The sequence below is a fragment of the Aquarana catesbeiana genome, linkage group LG10 (assembly GCF_042186555.1).
Source record: "Aquarana catesbeiana isolate 2022-GZ linkage group LG10, ASM4218655v1, whole genome shotgun sequence".
NCBI classification, from domain to species: domain Eukaryota; kingdom Metazoa; phylum Chordata; class Amphibia; order Anura; family Ranidae; genus Aquarana; species Aquarana catesbeiana.
In genome coordinates, this window is record NC_133333.1 from 222,599,576 (window position 1) to 222,612,206 (window position 12,631).

General features: G+C 47.1%; 1 protein-coding gene across 3 annotated transcripts in view; it reads left to right on the forward strand.

The window, feature by feature from the left end:
* The window catches only part of JAM3 (junctional adhesion molecule 3), a 78,761-nt gene that overhangs the window by 47,801 nt on the left and 18,329 nt on the right, over window positions 1-12,631 (forward strand). For all 3 annotated transcript variants that reach the window (XM_073603350.1, XM_073603351.1, XM_073603352.1), the window contains 2 exons: window positions 2,940-3,092; window positions 11,364-11,566. In XM_073603350.1, the coding sequence (XP_073459451.1) occupies window positions 2,940-3,092; window positions 11,364-11,566 (356 nt within the window). The remainder of the gene's footprint in view (window positions 1-2,939; window positions 3,093-11,363; window positions 11,567-12,631) is intronic.

Sequence of the window (12,631 nt, forward strand, 5' to 3'; positions counted from 1 at the left end):
AGGTGAAGGGGCATACAGTTAATGGTGATGGAAGGAAAGGGGTGCACAGTCAGGGGGGATGAGGGGAAGGGAGCGCACAGTAAAGTCCTGATAAACGGAAGTGGCATGCAGTAAGGAGTGATGAGGGGAAGGGGCACAAAGTGAAGCGTAATGAGAGAAAGGGGTGCACAGTGAAAGGTGATGAGGGGAAGGGGCACGCAGCAAAGGGGGCCGAGGGGAATGGGCACACAGCGAAGTGTGATGAGAGAAAGAGGTGCACAGTAAAGGGTGATGAGGGGAAGGGGCGCACAGTGAAGGGTGATGAGGGGAAGGGGCGCACAGTGAAGGGTGATGAGGGGAAGGGGCGCACAGTGAAGGGTGATGAAAAGGAAGGGGCATACAGTGAAGGGTGATGAGGGGAAGGGACACAAAGTAAAGCATGATGTAAGAAAGGGGTGCATAGTGAAGGGTGATGAGGGGGAGGGGCACGCAGTGAAGGGTGATGAGGGGAAGGGCCGCACAGTGAAGGGTGAGGAGGAAAAGGGGTGCACAGTGGAGTCATGATGAACAGAAGTGGCACACAGTGAAGGGTGATGAGGGGAAGGGACGCACAGTGAAGGTTGAGGAGAGGAAGGGGCACACAGTGAAGGGTGATGAGAGGAAGGGACGCATAGTGAAGGGTGATGAGAGGAGGGGGCGCACAGTGAAGGGTGATGAGAGGAGGGGGCGCACAGTGAAGGGTGATGAGAGGAGGGGGCGCACAGTGAAGGGTAATGAGAGGAAGGTGCGCACAGTGAAGAGTGATGAGAGGAAGGGGGCGCATAGTGAAGGGTGATGAGAGGAAGGTGCGCACAGTGAAGGGTGATGAGGGGAAGGGACACAAAATAAAGCATGATGTAAGAAAGGGGTGCATAGTGAAGGGTGATGAGGGGGGGGGCACGCAGTGAAGGGTGATGAGGGGAAGGGCCGCACAGTGAAGGGTGAGGAGGGGAAGGGGTGCACAGTGAAGTCATGATGAACAGAAGTGGCACACAGTGAAGGGTGATGAGGGGAAGGGGTGTACAGTGAAGCGTGATGAGAGAAGGGGGTGCACAGTGAAGGTTGAGGAGAGGAAGGGGCACACAGTGAAGGGTGAGGAGGAAAAGGGGTGCACAGTGGAGTCATGATGAACAGAAGTGGCACACAGTGAAGGGTGATGAGGGGAAGGGACGCACAGTGAAGGGTGATGAGAGAAAGGCGCGCACAGTGAAGGTTGAGGAGAGGAAGGGGCACACAGTGAAGGGTGATGAGAGGAAGGGACGCACAGTGAAGGGTGATGAGAGGAAGGGGCACACAGTGAAGGGTGATGAGAGGAGGGGGCGCACAGTGAAGGGTGATGATAGGAGGGGGCGCACAGTGAAGGGTGATGAGAGGAGGGGGCGCACAGTGAAGGGTGATGAGAGGAGGGGGCGCACAGTGAAGGGTAATGAGAGGAAGGTGCGCACAGTGAAGAGTGATGAGAGGAAGGGGGCGCATAGTGAAGGGTGATGAGAGGAAGGTGCGCACAGTGAAGGGTGATGAGGGGAAGGGACACAAAATAAAGCATGATGTAAGAAAGGGGTGCATAGTGAAGGGTGATGAGGGGGGGGGCACGCAGTGAAGGGTGATGAGGGGAAGGGCCGCACAGTGAAGGGTGAGGAGGGGAAGGGGTGCACAGTGAAGTCATGATGAACAGAAGTGGCACACAGTGAAGGGTGATGAGGGGAAGGGGTGTACAGTGAAGCGTGATGAGAGAAGGGGGTGCACAGTGAAGGTTGAGGAGAGGAAGGGGCACACAGTGAAGGGTGATGAAAGAAAGGGGCGCACAGTGAATGGTGATGAGTGGAAGGGGGTGCACAGTGAATGGTGATGAGGGGAAGGGACACAAAGTAAAGCATGATGTAAGACATGGGTGCATAGTGAAGGGTGATGGGGGGGAGGGGCACGCAGTGAAGGGTGATGAGAGGAAGGGGTGTACAGTGAAGGGTGATGAGAGGAAGGGGTGCACGGTGCAGAGTGATGAGGGGAAGGGGCGCACAGTGCAGAGTGATGAGGGGAAGGGGCGCACAGTGCAGAGTGATGAGGGGAAGGGGCGCACAGTGCAGAGTGATGAGGGGAAGGGGCGCACAGTGCAGAGTGATGAGGGGAAGGGGCGCACAGTGCAGAGTGATGAGGGGAAGGGGCGCACAGTGCAGAGTGATGAGGGGAAGGGGCGCACAGTGCAGAGTGATGAGGGGAAGGGGCGCACAGTGCAGAGTGATGAGGGGAAGGGGCGCACAGTGCAGAGTGATGAGGGGAAGGGGCGCACAGTGCAGAGTGATGAGGGGAAGGGGCGCACAGTGCAGAGTGATGAGGGGAAGGGGCGCACAGTGCAGGGTGATGAGAGGAAGGTGCGCACAGTGAAGGGTGATGAGAGGAGGGGGCGCACAGTGAAGGGTGATGAGAGGAAGGTGCGCACAGTGAAGGGTGATGAGAGGAGGGGGCGCACAGTGAAGGGTGATGAGAGGAGGGGGCGCACAGTGAAGGGTGATGAGAGGAGGGGGCGCACAGTGAAGTGTGATGAGGGGAAGGGGCGCACAGTGAAGGGTGATGAGAGGAGGGGGCGCACAGTGAAGGGTGTTGAGGGGAAGGGACACACAATGAAGGTGTGATGTGGGGAATGGGTGCACAGGCAAGGGTGATGTATGATTACAGCAGCCTTTCTCTAATCATACATCACCCATTCCTTCAGAGTTTGCTAGGGGTTCCTTTAAGCAGTGTTCTCTGTACAACACTGCGGAATGTGTCAGTGCTACATAAATGTATAATAATAATAATAGCATGTGACTGTGGTGGGAACGTTAGATTGTTGTGTAGAGACTGACGTGAACAGTTTCATGTACTTAGTATAGTAGTTTGAAGTGCATGTACTTTATAAGCAAATCTGTATTGTTCTGTATTAGGAGACTTAAAAGGTCGTGCTGAAGTTCAGTCCCAAAGCTCGTTGGTTATAAATAATGCCAGCCGGACCGACAGTGGAACATATCGCTGCGAAGTGGCCGCCGTGGACGACCTTAAGAATTTAGCAGAGATTATAATTAATCTCACTGTCAAAGGTAAGCATTGCTGTAACATGCTGAAATAGTCCACACTTTGATTTTGTGTTATTTTATGTGTTGCCAGCAGCATCTGGCCCTCTGGAGATATCTCAGACAGAACAGATATTGATAGTCAGTTGTAGCTGCCAGATGCTATTCCTCTCATCTAGTTGAATTATTGCTGACTTGTCAGTTACTGACTGTCATATTATATTATTATTATTATATTATATATCTGAGATATGTTTGTTTCTACCCAAGAAGAGCGATGCCACTTACTGGCCAATTTATAGAGGCTGTTTCCAGAACAAATTAAAACTGATGCTGATATAAAGTTTAGGTATATAGTGGTACAGTACATGTAATCTGCGGAACCCTTAATCTGCACCTGTGCCCAGACTATGTGGTTGTAAAAGCTGCATTCTCTGCATTAAAGTGGAGCTGCACTCAAAAGGGGAAGCTCCGCTTGTCTGCCTCCCTACTACTTACCTGAGCCTGATCTCGATGCAGGGATCTGCACAATAGCAGAGGCTCTCTCTGCTCTCCCCTCCTTATCGGTTCTGACACAGCAGCGGGAGCTATTGGCTCCCACTGCTGTCAGTCAGATCCAGTGCGGACAGAGCAGGGGGAGGGGCAGAGATGCACTCTTACACACAGAGGTGGCTCAGAAGTGAGCACACACAAGTGCCCCCATGGCAAGTGGCTTAATATGGGGGCACTTGGCATGGGGGAGGAGCCAGGAGCACCAGTGAAGAGGATCGGGGCTTCTCTGTGCAAAGCCATTGCACAGAGCAGGTGAGTATGACTTGTTTGTTTATTAACCACTTGACGACCGCCTCACGCCGATGTACGTCGGCAAGGCGGCACGGACAGGCAAAATCACGTACAGGGTACGTGATTTGCCTTCCGCGGGTGGGGGGTCCGACCGGACCCCCCCCCCGCCGCCCGAGGCGGTCCCGTTCTGTCCCCCGGCGATCAGAGACGAGGGGGAGGCCATCCGTTCGTGGCCCCCCCCTCGCGATCGCCGCCGGCCAATGGGAACACAGCATACAGCAGCAAAGGAAGTGATGTATTCTCCCCTCGGGTCGGTAGTTTCCGTTCCGGCCCGAGGAGAGACGGCATGTGAGTGAGTGCACTAACACACACACACACACACAGTAGAACATGCCAGGCACACATTACACCCCGATCGCCCCCCGATCCCCCCCCAATCACCCCCCCCCCCCCGTCACAAACTGACACCAGCAGTTTTTTTTTTTTTTTTCTGATTACTGCTGTGTCAGTTTGTGACAGTTACAGTGTTAGCACAGTTACTGTTACCCCCCTGTAGGTCTAGGGTACCCCCCTAACCCCCCCTAATAAAGTTTTAACCCCTTGATCACCCCCTGTCACCAGTGTCGCTAAGCGATCATTTTTCTGATCGCTGTATTAGTGTCGCTGGTGACGCTAGTTAGTGAGGTAAATATTTAGGTTCGCCGTCAGCGTTTTATAGCGACAGGGACCCCCATATACTACCGAATAAATGTTTTAACCCCTTGATTGCCCCCTAGTTAACCCTTTCACCACTGATCACCGTATAAACGTTACGGTTGACGCTGGTTAGTTTTTTTTTTTTTTTATAGTGTCAGGGCACCCGCCGTTTATTACCGAATAAAGGTTTAGCCCCCTGATCGCCCGGCGGTGATATGCGTCGCCCCAGGCAGCGTCAGATTAGCGCCAGTACCGCTAACACCCACGCACACAGCATGCGCCTCCCTTAGTGGTATAGTATCTGATCGGATCAATATCTGATCCGATCAGATCTATACTAGCGTCCCCAGCAGTTTAGGGTTCCCAAAAATGCAGTGTTAGCGGGATCAGCCCAGATACCTGCTAGCACCTGCGTTTTGCCCCTCCGCCCAGCCCACCCAAGTGCAGTATCGATCGATCGCTGTCACTTACAAGGCACTAAACGCATAACTGCAGCGTTCGCAGAGTCAGGCCTGATCCCTGCGATTGCTAACAGTTTTTTTGGTAGCATTTTGGTGAACTGGCAAGCACCAGCCCCAGGAAGCGTCAGGTTAGCGCCAGTACCGCTAACACCCACGCACGCACCGTACACCTCCCTTAGTGGTATAGTATCTGAACGGATCAATATCTGATCCGATCAGATCTATACTAGCGTCACCAGCAGTTTAGGGTTCCCAAAAACGCAGTGTTAGCGGGATCAGCCCAGATACCTGCTAGCACCTGCGTTTTGCCCCTCCGCCCGGCCCAGCCCAGCGCACCCAAGTGCAGTATCGATCGATCACTGTCACTTACAGAACACTAAACGCATAACTGCAGCGTTCGCAGAGTCAGGCCTGATCCCTGCGATCGCTAACAGTTTTTTTGGTAGCGTTTTGGTGAACTGGCAAGCACCAGCCCCAGGCAGCGTCAGGTTAGCGCCAGTACCGCTAACACCCACGCACGCACCGTACACCTCCCTTAGTGGTATAGTATCTGATCGCATCAATATCTGATCCGATCAGATCTATACTAGCGTCACCAGCAGTTTAGGATTCCCAAAAACGCAGTGTTAGCTGGATCAGCCCAGATACCTGCTAGCACCTGCGTTTTGCCCCTCCGCCCGGCCCAGCCCACCCAAGTGCAGTATCGATCGATCACTGACACTTACAAAACACTAAACGCATAACTGCAGCGTTCGCAGAGTCAGGCCTGATCCCTGCGATCGCTAACAGTTTTTTGGTAGCGTTTTGGGGAACTGGCAAGCACCAGCGGCCTAGTACACCCCGGTCGTAGTCAAACCAGCACTGCAGTAACACGTGGTGACGTGGCGAGTCCCATAAGTGCAGTTCAAGCTGGTGAGGTGGCAAGCACAAGTAGTGTCCCGCTGCCACCAAGAAGACAAACACAGGCCCGTCATGCCCATAATGCCCTTCCTGCTGCATTCGCCAATCCTAATTGGGAACCCACCACTTCTGCAGCGCCCGTACTTCCCCCATTCACATCCCCAACCAAATGCAGTCGGCTGCATGAGAGGCATTTTCTTTATGTCCTCCCGAGTACCCCTACCCAGCGAACCCCCCAAAAAAGATGTGTCTGCAGCAAGCGCGGATATAGGCGTGACACCCGCTATTATTGTCCCTCCTGTCCTGACAATCCTGGTCTTTGCATTGGTGAATGTTTTGAACGCTACCATTCACTAGTTGAGTATTAGCGTAGAGTACAGCATTGCACAGACTAGGCACACTTTCACAGGGTCTCCCTAAATGCCATCGCATTTTGAGAGACCCGAACCTGGAACCGGTTACCGTTATAAAAGTTAGTTACAAAAAAAGTGTAAAAAAAAAAAAAAATATGAAATAAAAAAAAAATAGTTGTCGTTTTATTGTTCTCTCTCTCTCTATTCTCTCTCTCTATTGTTCTGCTCTTTTTTACTGTATTCTATTCTGCAATGTTTTATTGTTATTGTTATTGTTATTATGTTTTATCATGTTTGTTTTTCAGGTGTGTAATTATTTATACTTTACTGTTTACTGTGCTTTATTGTTAACCATTGTTAACCATTTTTTTGTCTTCAGGTACGCCATTCACGAATTTGAGTGGTTATACCAGAATGATGCTTGCAGGTTTAGGTATCATCTTGGTATCATTCTTTTCAGCCAGCGGTCGGCTTTCATGTAAAAGCAATCCTAGCGGCTAATTAGCCTCTAGACTGCCTTTACAAGCCGTGGGAGGGAATGCCCCCCCCACCCCCACCGTCTTCCGTGTTTTTCTCTGGCTCTCCTGTCTCAACAGGGAACCTGAGAATGCAGCCGGTGATTCAGCCAGCTGACCATAGAGCTGATCAGAGAGCAGAGTGGCTCCAAACATCTCTATGGCCTAAGAAACCGGAAGCTACGAGTATTTCATGACTTAGATTTCGCCGGATGTAAATAGCGCCATTGGGAAATTGGGGAAGCATTTTATCACACCGATCTTAGTGTGGTCAGATGCTTTGAGGGCAGAGGAGAGATCTAGGGTCTAATAGACCACAATTTTTTCAAAAAAGAGTACCTGTCACTACCTATTGCTATCATAGGGGATATTTACATTCCCCGAGATAACAATAAAAATGATTAAAAAAAAAAATATGAAAGGAACAGTTTAAAAGTAAGATTAAAAAAGCAAAAAAATAATAAAGAAAAAAAAAAAAAAAAAAAAAAAAAAGCACCCCTGTCGCCCCCTGCTCTCGCGCTAAGGCGAACGCAAGCGGCGGTCTGGCGTCATATGTAAACAGCAATTGCACCATGCATGTGAGGTATCACCGCGAAGGCCAGATCGAGTGCAGTAATTTTTCCAGTAGACCTCCTCTGTAAATCTAAAGTGGTAACCTGTAAAGGCTTTTGAAGGCTTTTAAACATGTATTTATTTTGTTGCCACTGCACGTTTGTGCGCAATTTTAAAGCATGTCATGTTTGGTATCCATGTACTCGGCCTAAGATCATCTTTTTTATTTCATCAAACATTTGGGCAATATAGTGTGTTTTAGTGCATTAAAATTTAAAAAAGTGTGTTTTTTCCCCAAAAAATGCGTTTGAAAAATCGCTGCGCAATTACTGTGTGAAAAAAAAAAATGAAACACCCACCATTTTAATCTGTAGGGCATTTGCTTTAAAAAAATATATAATGTTTGGGGGTTCAAAGTAATTTTTTTGCAAAAAAAAAAAACTTTTTCATGTAAACAATAAGTGTCAGAAAGGGCTTTGTCTTCAAGTGGTTAGAAGAGTGGGTGATGTGTGACATAAGCTTCTAAATGTTGTGCATAAAATGCCAGGACAGTTCAAAACCCCCCCAAATGACCCCATTTTGGAAAGTAGACACCCCAAGCTATTTGCTGAGAGGCATGTCGAGTCCATGGAATATTTTATATTGCGACACAAGTTGCGGGAAAGAGACAAATTTTTTTTTTTTTTTTTTTTTTTTTTTTTTGCACAAAGTTGTCACTAAATGATATATTGCTCAAACATGCCATGGGAATATGTGAAATTACACCCCAAAATACATTCTGCTGCTTCTCCTGAGTACGGGGATACCACATGTGTGAGACTTTTTGGGAGCCTAGCCGCGTACGGGACCCCGAAAACCAAGCACCGCCTTCAGGCTTTCTAAGGGTGTGAATTTTTGATTTCACTCTTCACTGCCTATCACAGTTTCGGAGGCCATGGAATGCCCAGGTGGCACAAAACCCCCCCAAATGACCCAATTTTGGAAAGTAGACACCCCAAGCTATTTGCTGAGAGGTATAGTGAGTATTTTGCAGACCTCACTTTTTGTCACAAAGTTTTGAAGATTGAAAAAAGAAAAAAAAATTTTTTTCTTGTCTTTCTTCAATTTCAAAAACAAATGAGAGCTGCAAAATACTCACCATGCCTCTCAGCAAATAGCTTGGGGTGTCTACTTTCCAAAATGGGGTCATTTGGGGGGGTTTTATGCCACCTGGGCATTCCATGGCCTCCGAAACTGTGATAGGCAGTAAAGAGTGAAATCAAAAATTTTCACCCTTAGAAAGCCTGAAGGCGGTGATTGGTTTTCGGGGTCCCGTACGCGGCTAGGCTCCCAAAAAGTCCCACACATGTGGTATCCCCGTACTCAGGAGAAGCAGCTAAATGTATTTTGGGGTGCAATTCCACATATGCCCATGGCCTGTGTGAGCAATATATCATTTAGTGACAACTTTATGAAAAAAAAAAAAAAAGTGTCACTTTCCCGCAACTTGTGTCAAAATATAAAATATTCCATGGACTCAATATGCCTCTCAGCAAATAGCTTGGGGTGTCTACTTTCCAAAATGGGGTCATTTTGGGGGGTTTTGTGCCACCTGGGCATTCCATGGCCTCCGAAACTGTGATAGGCAGTGAAGAGTGAAAGCAAAAATTTACACCCTTAGAAATCCTGAAGGCGGTGATTGGTTTTCGGGGCCCCGTACGCGGCTAGGCTCCCAAAAAGTCCCACACATGTGGTATCCCCATACTCAGGAGAAGCAGCTGAATGTATTTTGGGGTGCAATTCCACATAGGCCCATGGCCTGTGTGAGCAATATATCATTTAGTGACAACTTTTTGTAAATATTTTTTTTTTTTTTTTTTTTTTTTGTCATTTTTCAATCACTTGGGACAAAAAAAATGAATATTCAATGGGCTCAACATGCCTCTCAGCAATTTCCTTGGGGTGTCTACTTTCCAAAATGGGGTCATTTGTGGGGGTTTTGTACTGCCCTGTCATTTTAGCACCTCAAGAAATGACACAGGCAGTCATAAACTAAAAGCTGTGTAAATTCCAGAAAATGTACCCTAGTTTGTAGACGCTATAACTTTTGCGCAAACCAATAAATATACGCTTATTGACATTTTTTTTACCAAAGACATGTGGCCGAATACATTTTGGCCTAAATGTATGACTAAAATTTAGTTTATTGGATTTTTTTTATAACAAAAAGTAGAAAATATCATTTTTTTTCAAAATTTTTGGTCTTTTTCCGTTTATAGCGCAAAAAATAAAAACCGCAGAGGTGATCAAATACCATCAAAAGAAAGCTCTATTTGTGGGAAGAAAAGGACGCAAATTTCGTTTGGGTACAGCATTGCATGACCGCGCAATTAGCAGTTAAAGCGACGCAGTGCCAAATTGGAAAAAGACCTCTGGTCCTTAGGCAGCATAATGGTCCGGGGCTCAAGTGGTTAAAGAAAAATAGTATGCCTTTACAATCACTAATTTATTTACACATTCTTAACAAGCAATAGAACCACTTTAGAATGAACCATCACTGACTTCACTAGCTGCATTTAATGTGAAGTAATTCATTCTCAATGAACATAACAAAGTCCGTTTATAGGGTCATTCACACCATTTGCCCTAGAATGTGGGGAGCAGCGTTGCCCAACGCAAAGACAAGGCAATTTGTCTGGTTTCCTATGGTGTCAATTCACATCACTGTATTGCATGCACTTTTTTTTGCAGCGCAGCATGCTGCAGCAGAAACCTGCATGCCAACATCGCTGTGTAAAAGAATTTGATGAAATGCCAACTGGTGACATTTTTCGTAAAATTGTAACAGAAAAGAGGAAAACCGTGCAATGCATCGTCCTGCCAGTGCACACCAGCATCTGCGTTCAGCACAGCTGCTGGTGCAAATCAGCCCTAAAATAGCTTAGAAACATTTATTGTGTGTTTATGTTAGAGGTTTGACATGATCTGATAGAAACATCAGCTGTGTGTTTACATTAGAGGGCTTGCAGGCTGCTTTGATCTATTGCAATAGAAAGTAAGAGGAAAAGAGCTAAGATTTTAATGCCTGTGTTGCGAAATGTGAAGATGATGGTCTCCACAATGCCTATAGATACAACACAAAGAGGGGTTTAAAACACTTTTACTGCTTGTTCAGAATATATACATTTTTAAGTGTGCACAGTCTATGCAGTTTTTAGTTACAGATGAATGCTGGGTTCTTGATGCAAAGCTTCAGCAGTTCTTCATTCAGTGCCAAAGCTTGGCTCAACTTCTTTTTTGCCTCCTGCTCATTCCTATTGGCCAATGAGGTAGCTTCGTGGTGATAAGCCAGTAAGAATGTGGAGGTTGGACTTGGTGACAAACTTCAACACTAGCTTTGACTATTAGAACTGCCCAGGAATGGGCCTTCATTGTATACTGAATGGTGAGACTTTTCAGGTCTTCCTAGTGTGTGGTGCTGAATGGTGAGAACTTTCAGGTCTTCATAGTATAGAGGCACTGAATGGTGAGTCTTTTCAGGTCTTCCTATTGTGGGGGCACTGAATGGTGACTTTTCAGGTCTTCCTAGTGTGGTGGCACTGAATGGTGAGACCTTTCATGTCTTCCCTAGTGTGGGGGCACTGAATGGTGAGACCTTTCAGGTCTTCCTAGTGTGGGGGCACTAAATGGTGAGACCTTTCATGTCTTCCCTAGTGTGGGGGCACTGAATGGTGAGACCTTTCAGGTCTTCCTAGTGTGGTGGCACTGAATGGTGAGACATTTCATGTCTTCCTAGTGTGGTGGCACTGAATGGTGAGACTTTTCAGGTCTTCCTAGTGTGGTGGCACTGAATGGTGAGACCTTTCATGTCTTCCTAGTGTGGTGGCACTGAATGGTGAGACTTTTCAGGTCTTTCTAGTGTGGGGGCACTGAATGGTGAGACTTTTCAGGTTTTCCTTTTCCTCTAGTTATTTTGTTTGTTCCCGTCTGTCATCTTTAGTAAAGCTCTATTCATTGTCATGAAGATGCATCTAATACTTTTTCTGTTTTCTTCCTCAGTAAAACCAGTGACTCCCCAGTGCCGAGTGCCCAAGTCTGTCCCAGTGGGAAAGTCTGCCATTCTGTATTGCCAGGAGAAAGAAGGTTACCCCAATTCTGTGTATCGATGGTATCGCAATAGCGACGCACTGCCTGATGACTCGAAAACCAGCCCAAAATTTGTCAATTCATCTTTTACCGCAAACACCAATACTGGAACCTTGGTGAGACTAATGATCATGTATGGAAAAAGTGGCATCCTGGTATAGGGGGGAGATATCACACTGTCTGATTTTGGCCTTTTGATATAATTAAGAAGAGCAAGGTCTTGGAAGGGTATATTAAGTGTGATGCAGCCAATATATATTTGATAATCCATTACCCTTTGCATGCAGGTGTGTATTTTTCTTGAGCTCCTCTTCCTTAGACCCCTTTCACACTGAGACCTTTTTCAGGAGCTTTTGGGCTAAAAATAGCGCCTGAAAAATGGGTCCCCTGCAGTCTCAGTGTGAAAGCCGGAGAGCTTTCACACTGAGGCGATGCGCTGGCAGGATGTTAAAAAAAAAGTCCTGCAAGCAGCATCTTTGGAGAGATGTATACACCGCTCCTGCCCATTGAACTGAATGGGCACCGCTGCTGGAGCGGCACTTTGCGGGTCGTTTTAACCCTTTTTTCGGTCGCTAGCGGGGGTTAAAATCTCCCCGCTAGCGTCCGAAAACCCCCGCAAAAACGTCGATAAAGCGCCACTAAAAATAGCGCCGACACCCCAGTGTGAAAGGGGCCTCAAGCTGCTATTCACCTTCTATAACCCTTTGGGGAAATAGACTTGGTGCAGCATATTACATTCACTAAACTGATACAGCCAGTGCTAAGACAACTTGAGTTAACGCACAAAAACACAATATAATACCAAATTGATTAGTAAAATATAAAAGATAATATTATGCTGAGTAAATAAATGCCAAACATCACACTTAGAATTGCATATGCCCGTGGAATGGCACCAAACTACGGTACCTAAAAATCTCCATAGGTGATGCTTTAAAAGCCTTTACAGGTTACCTATTTAGAGTTACACAGGAGGTCTGGTGCTAAAATGATCAACACCGTTAACATATGCTGGCACGACCTACATATACATTCTCCTGAGCCCGGGTGGGTGCTTTACTTTTTTTTTTTTTTTTTTTTATTATTTATTTTATTTACAATTTCTTTTTTAGACTGTTACATTTTTATATTTTTTAACTACTTTATTACTATCACAAGGGATGAACAACATCCCATGAGAG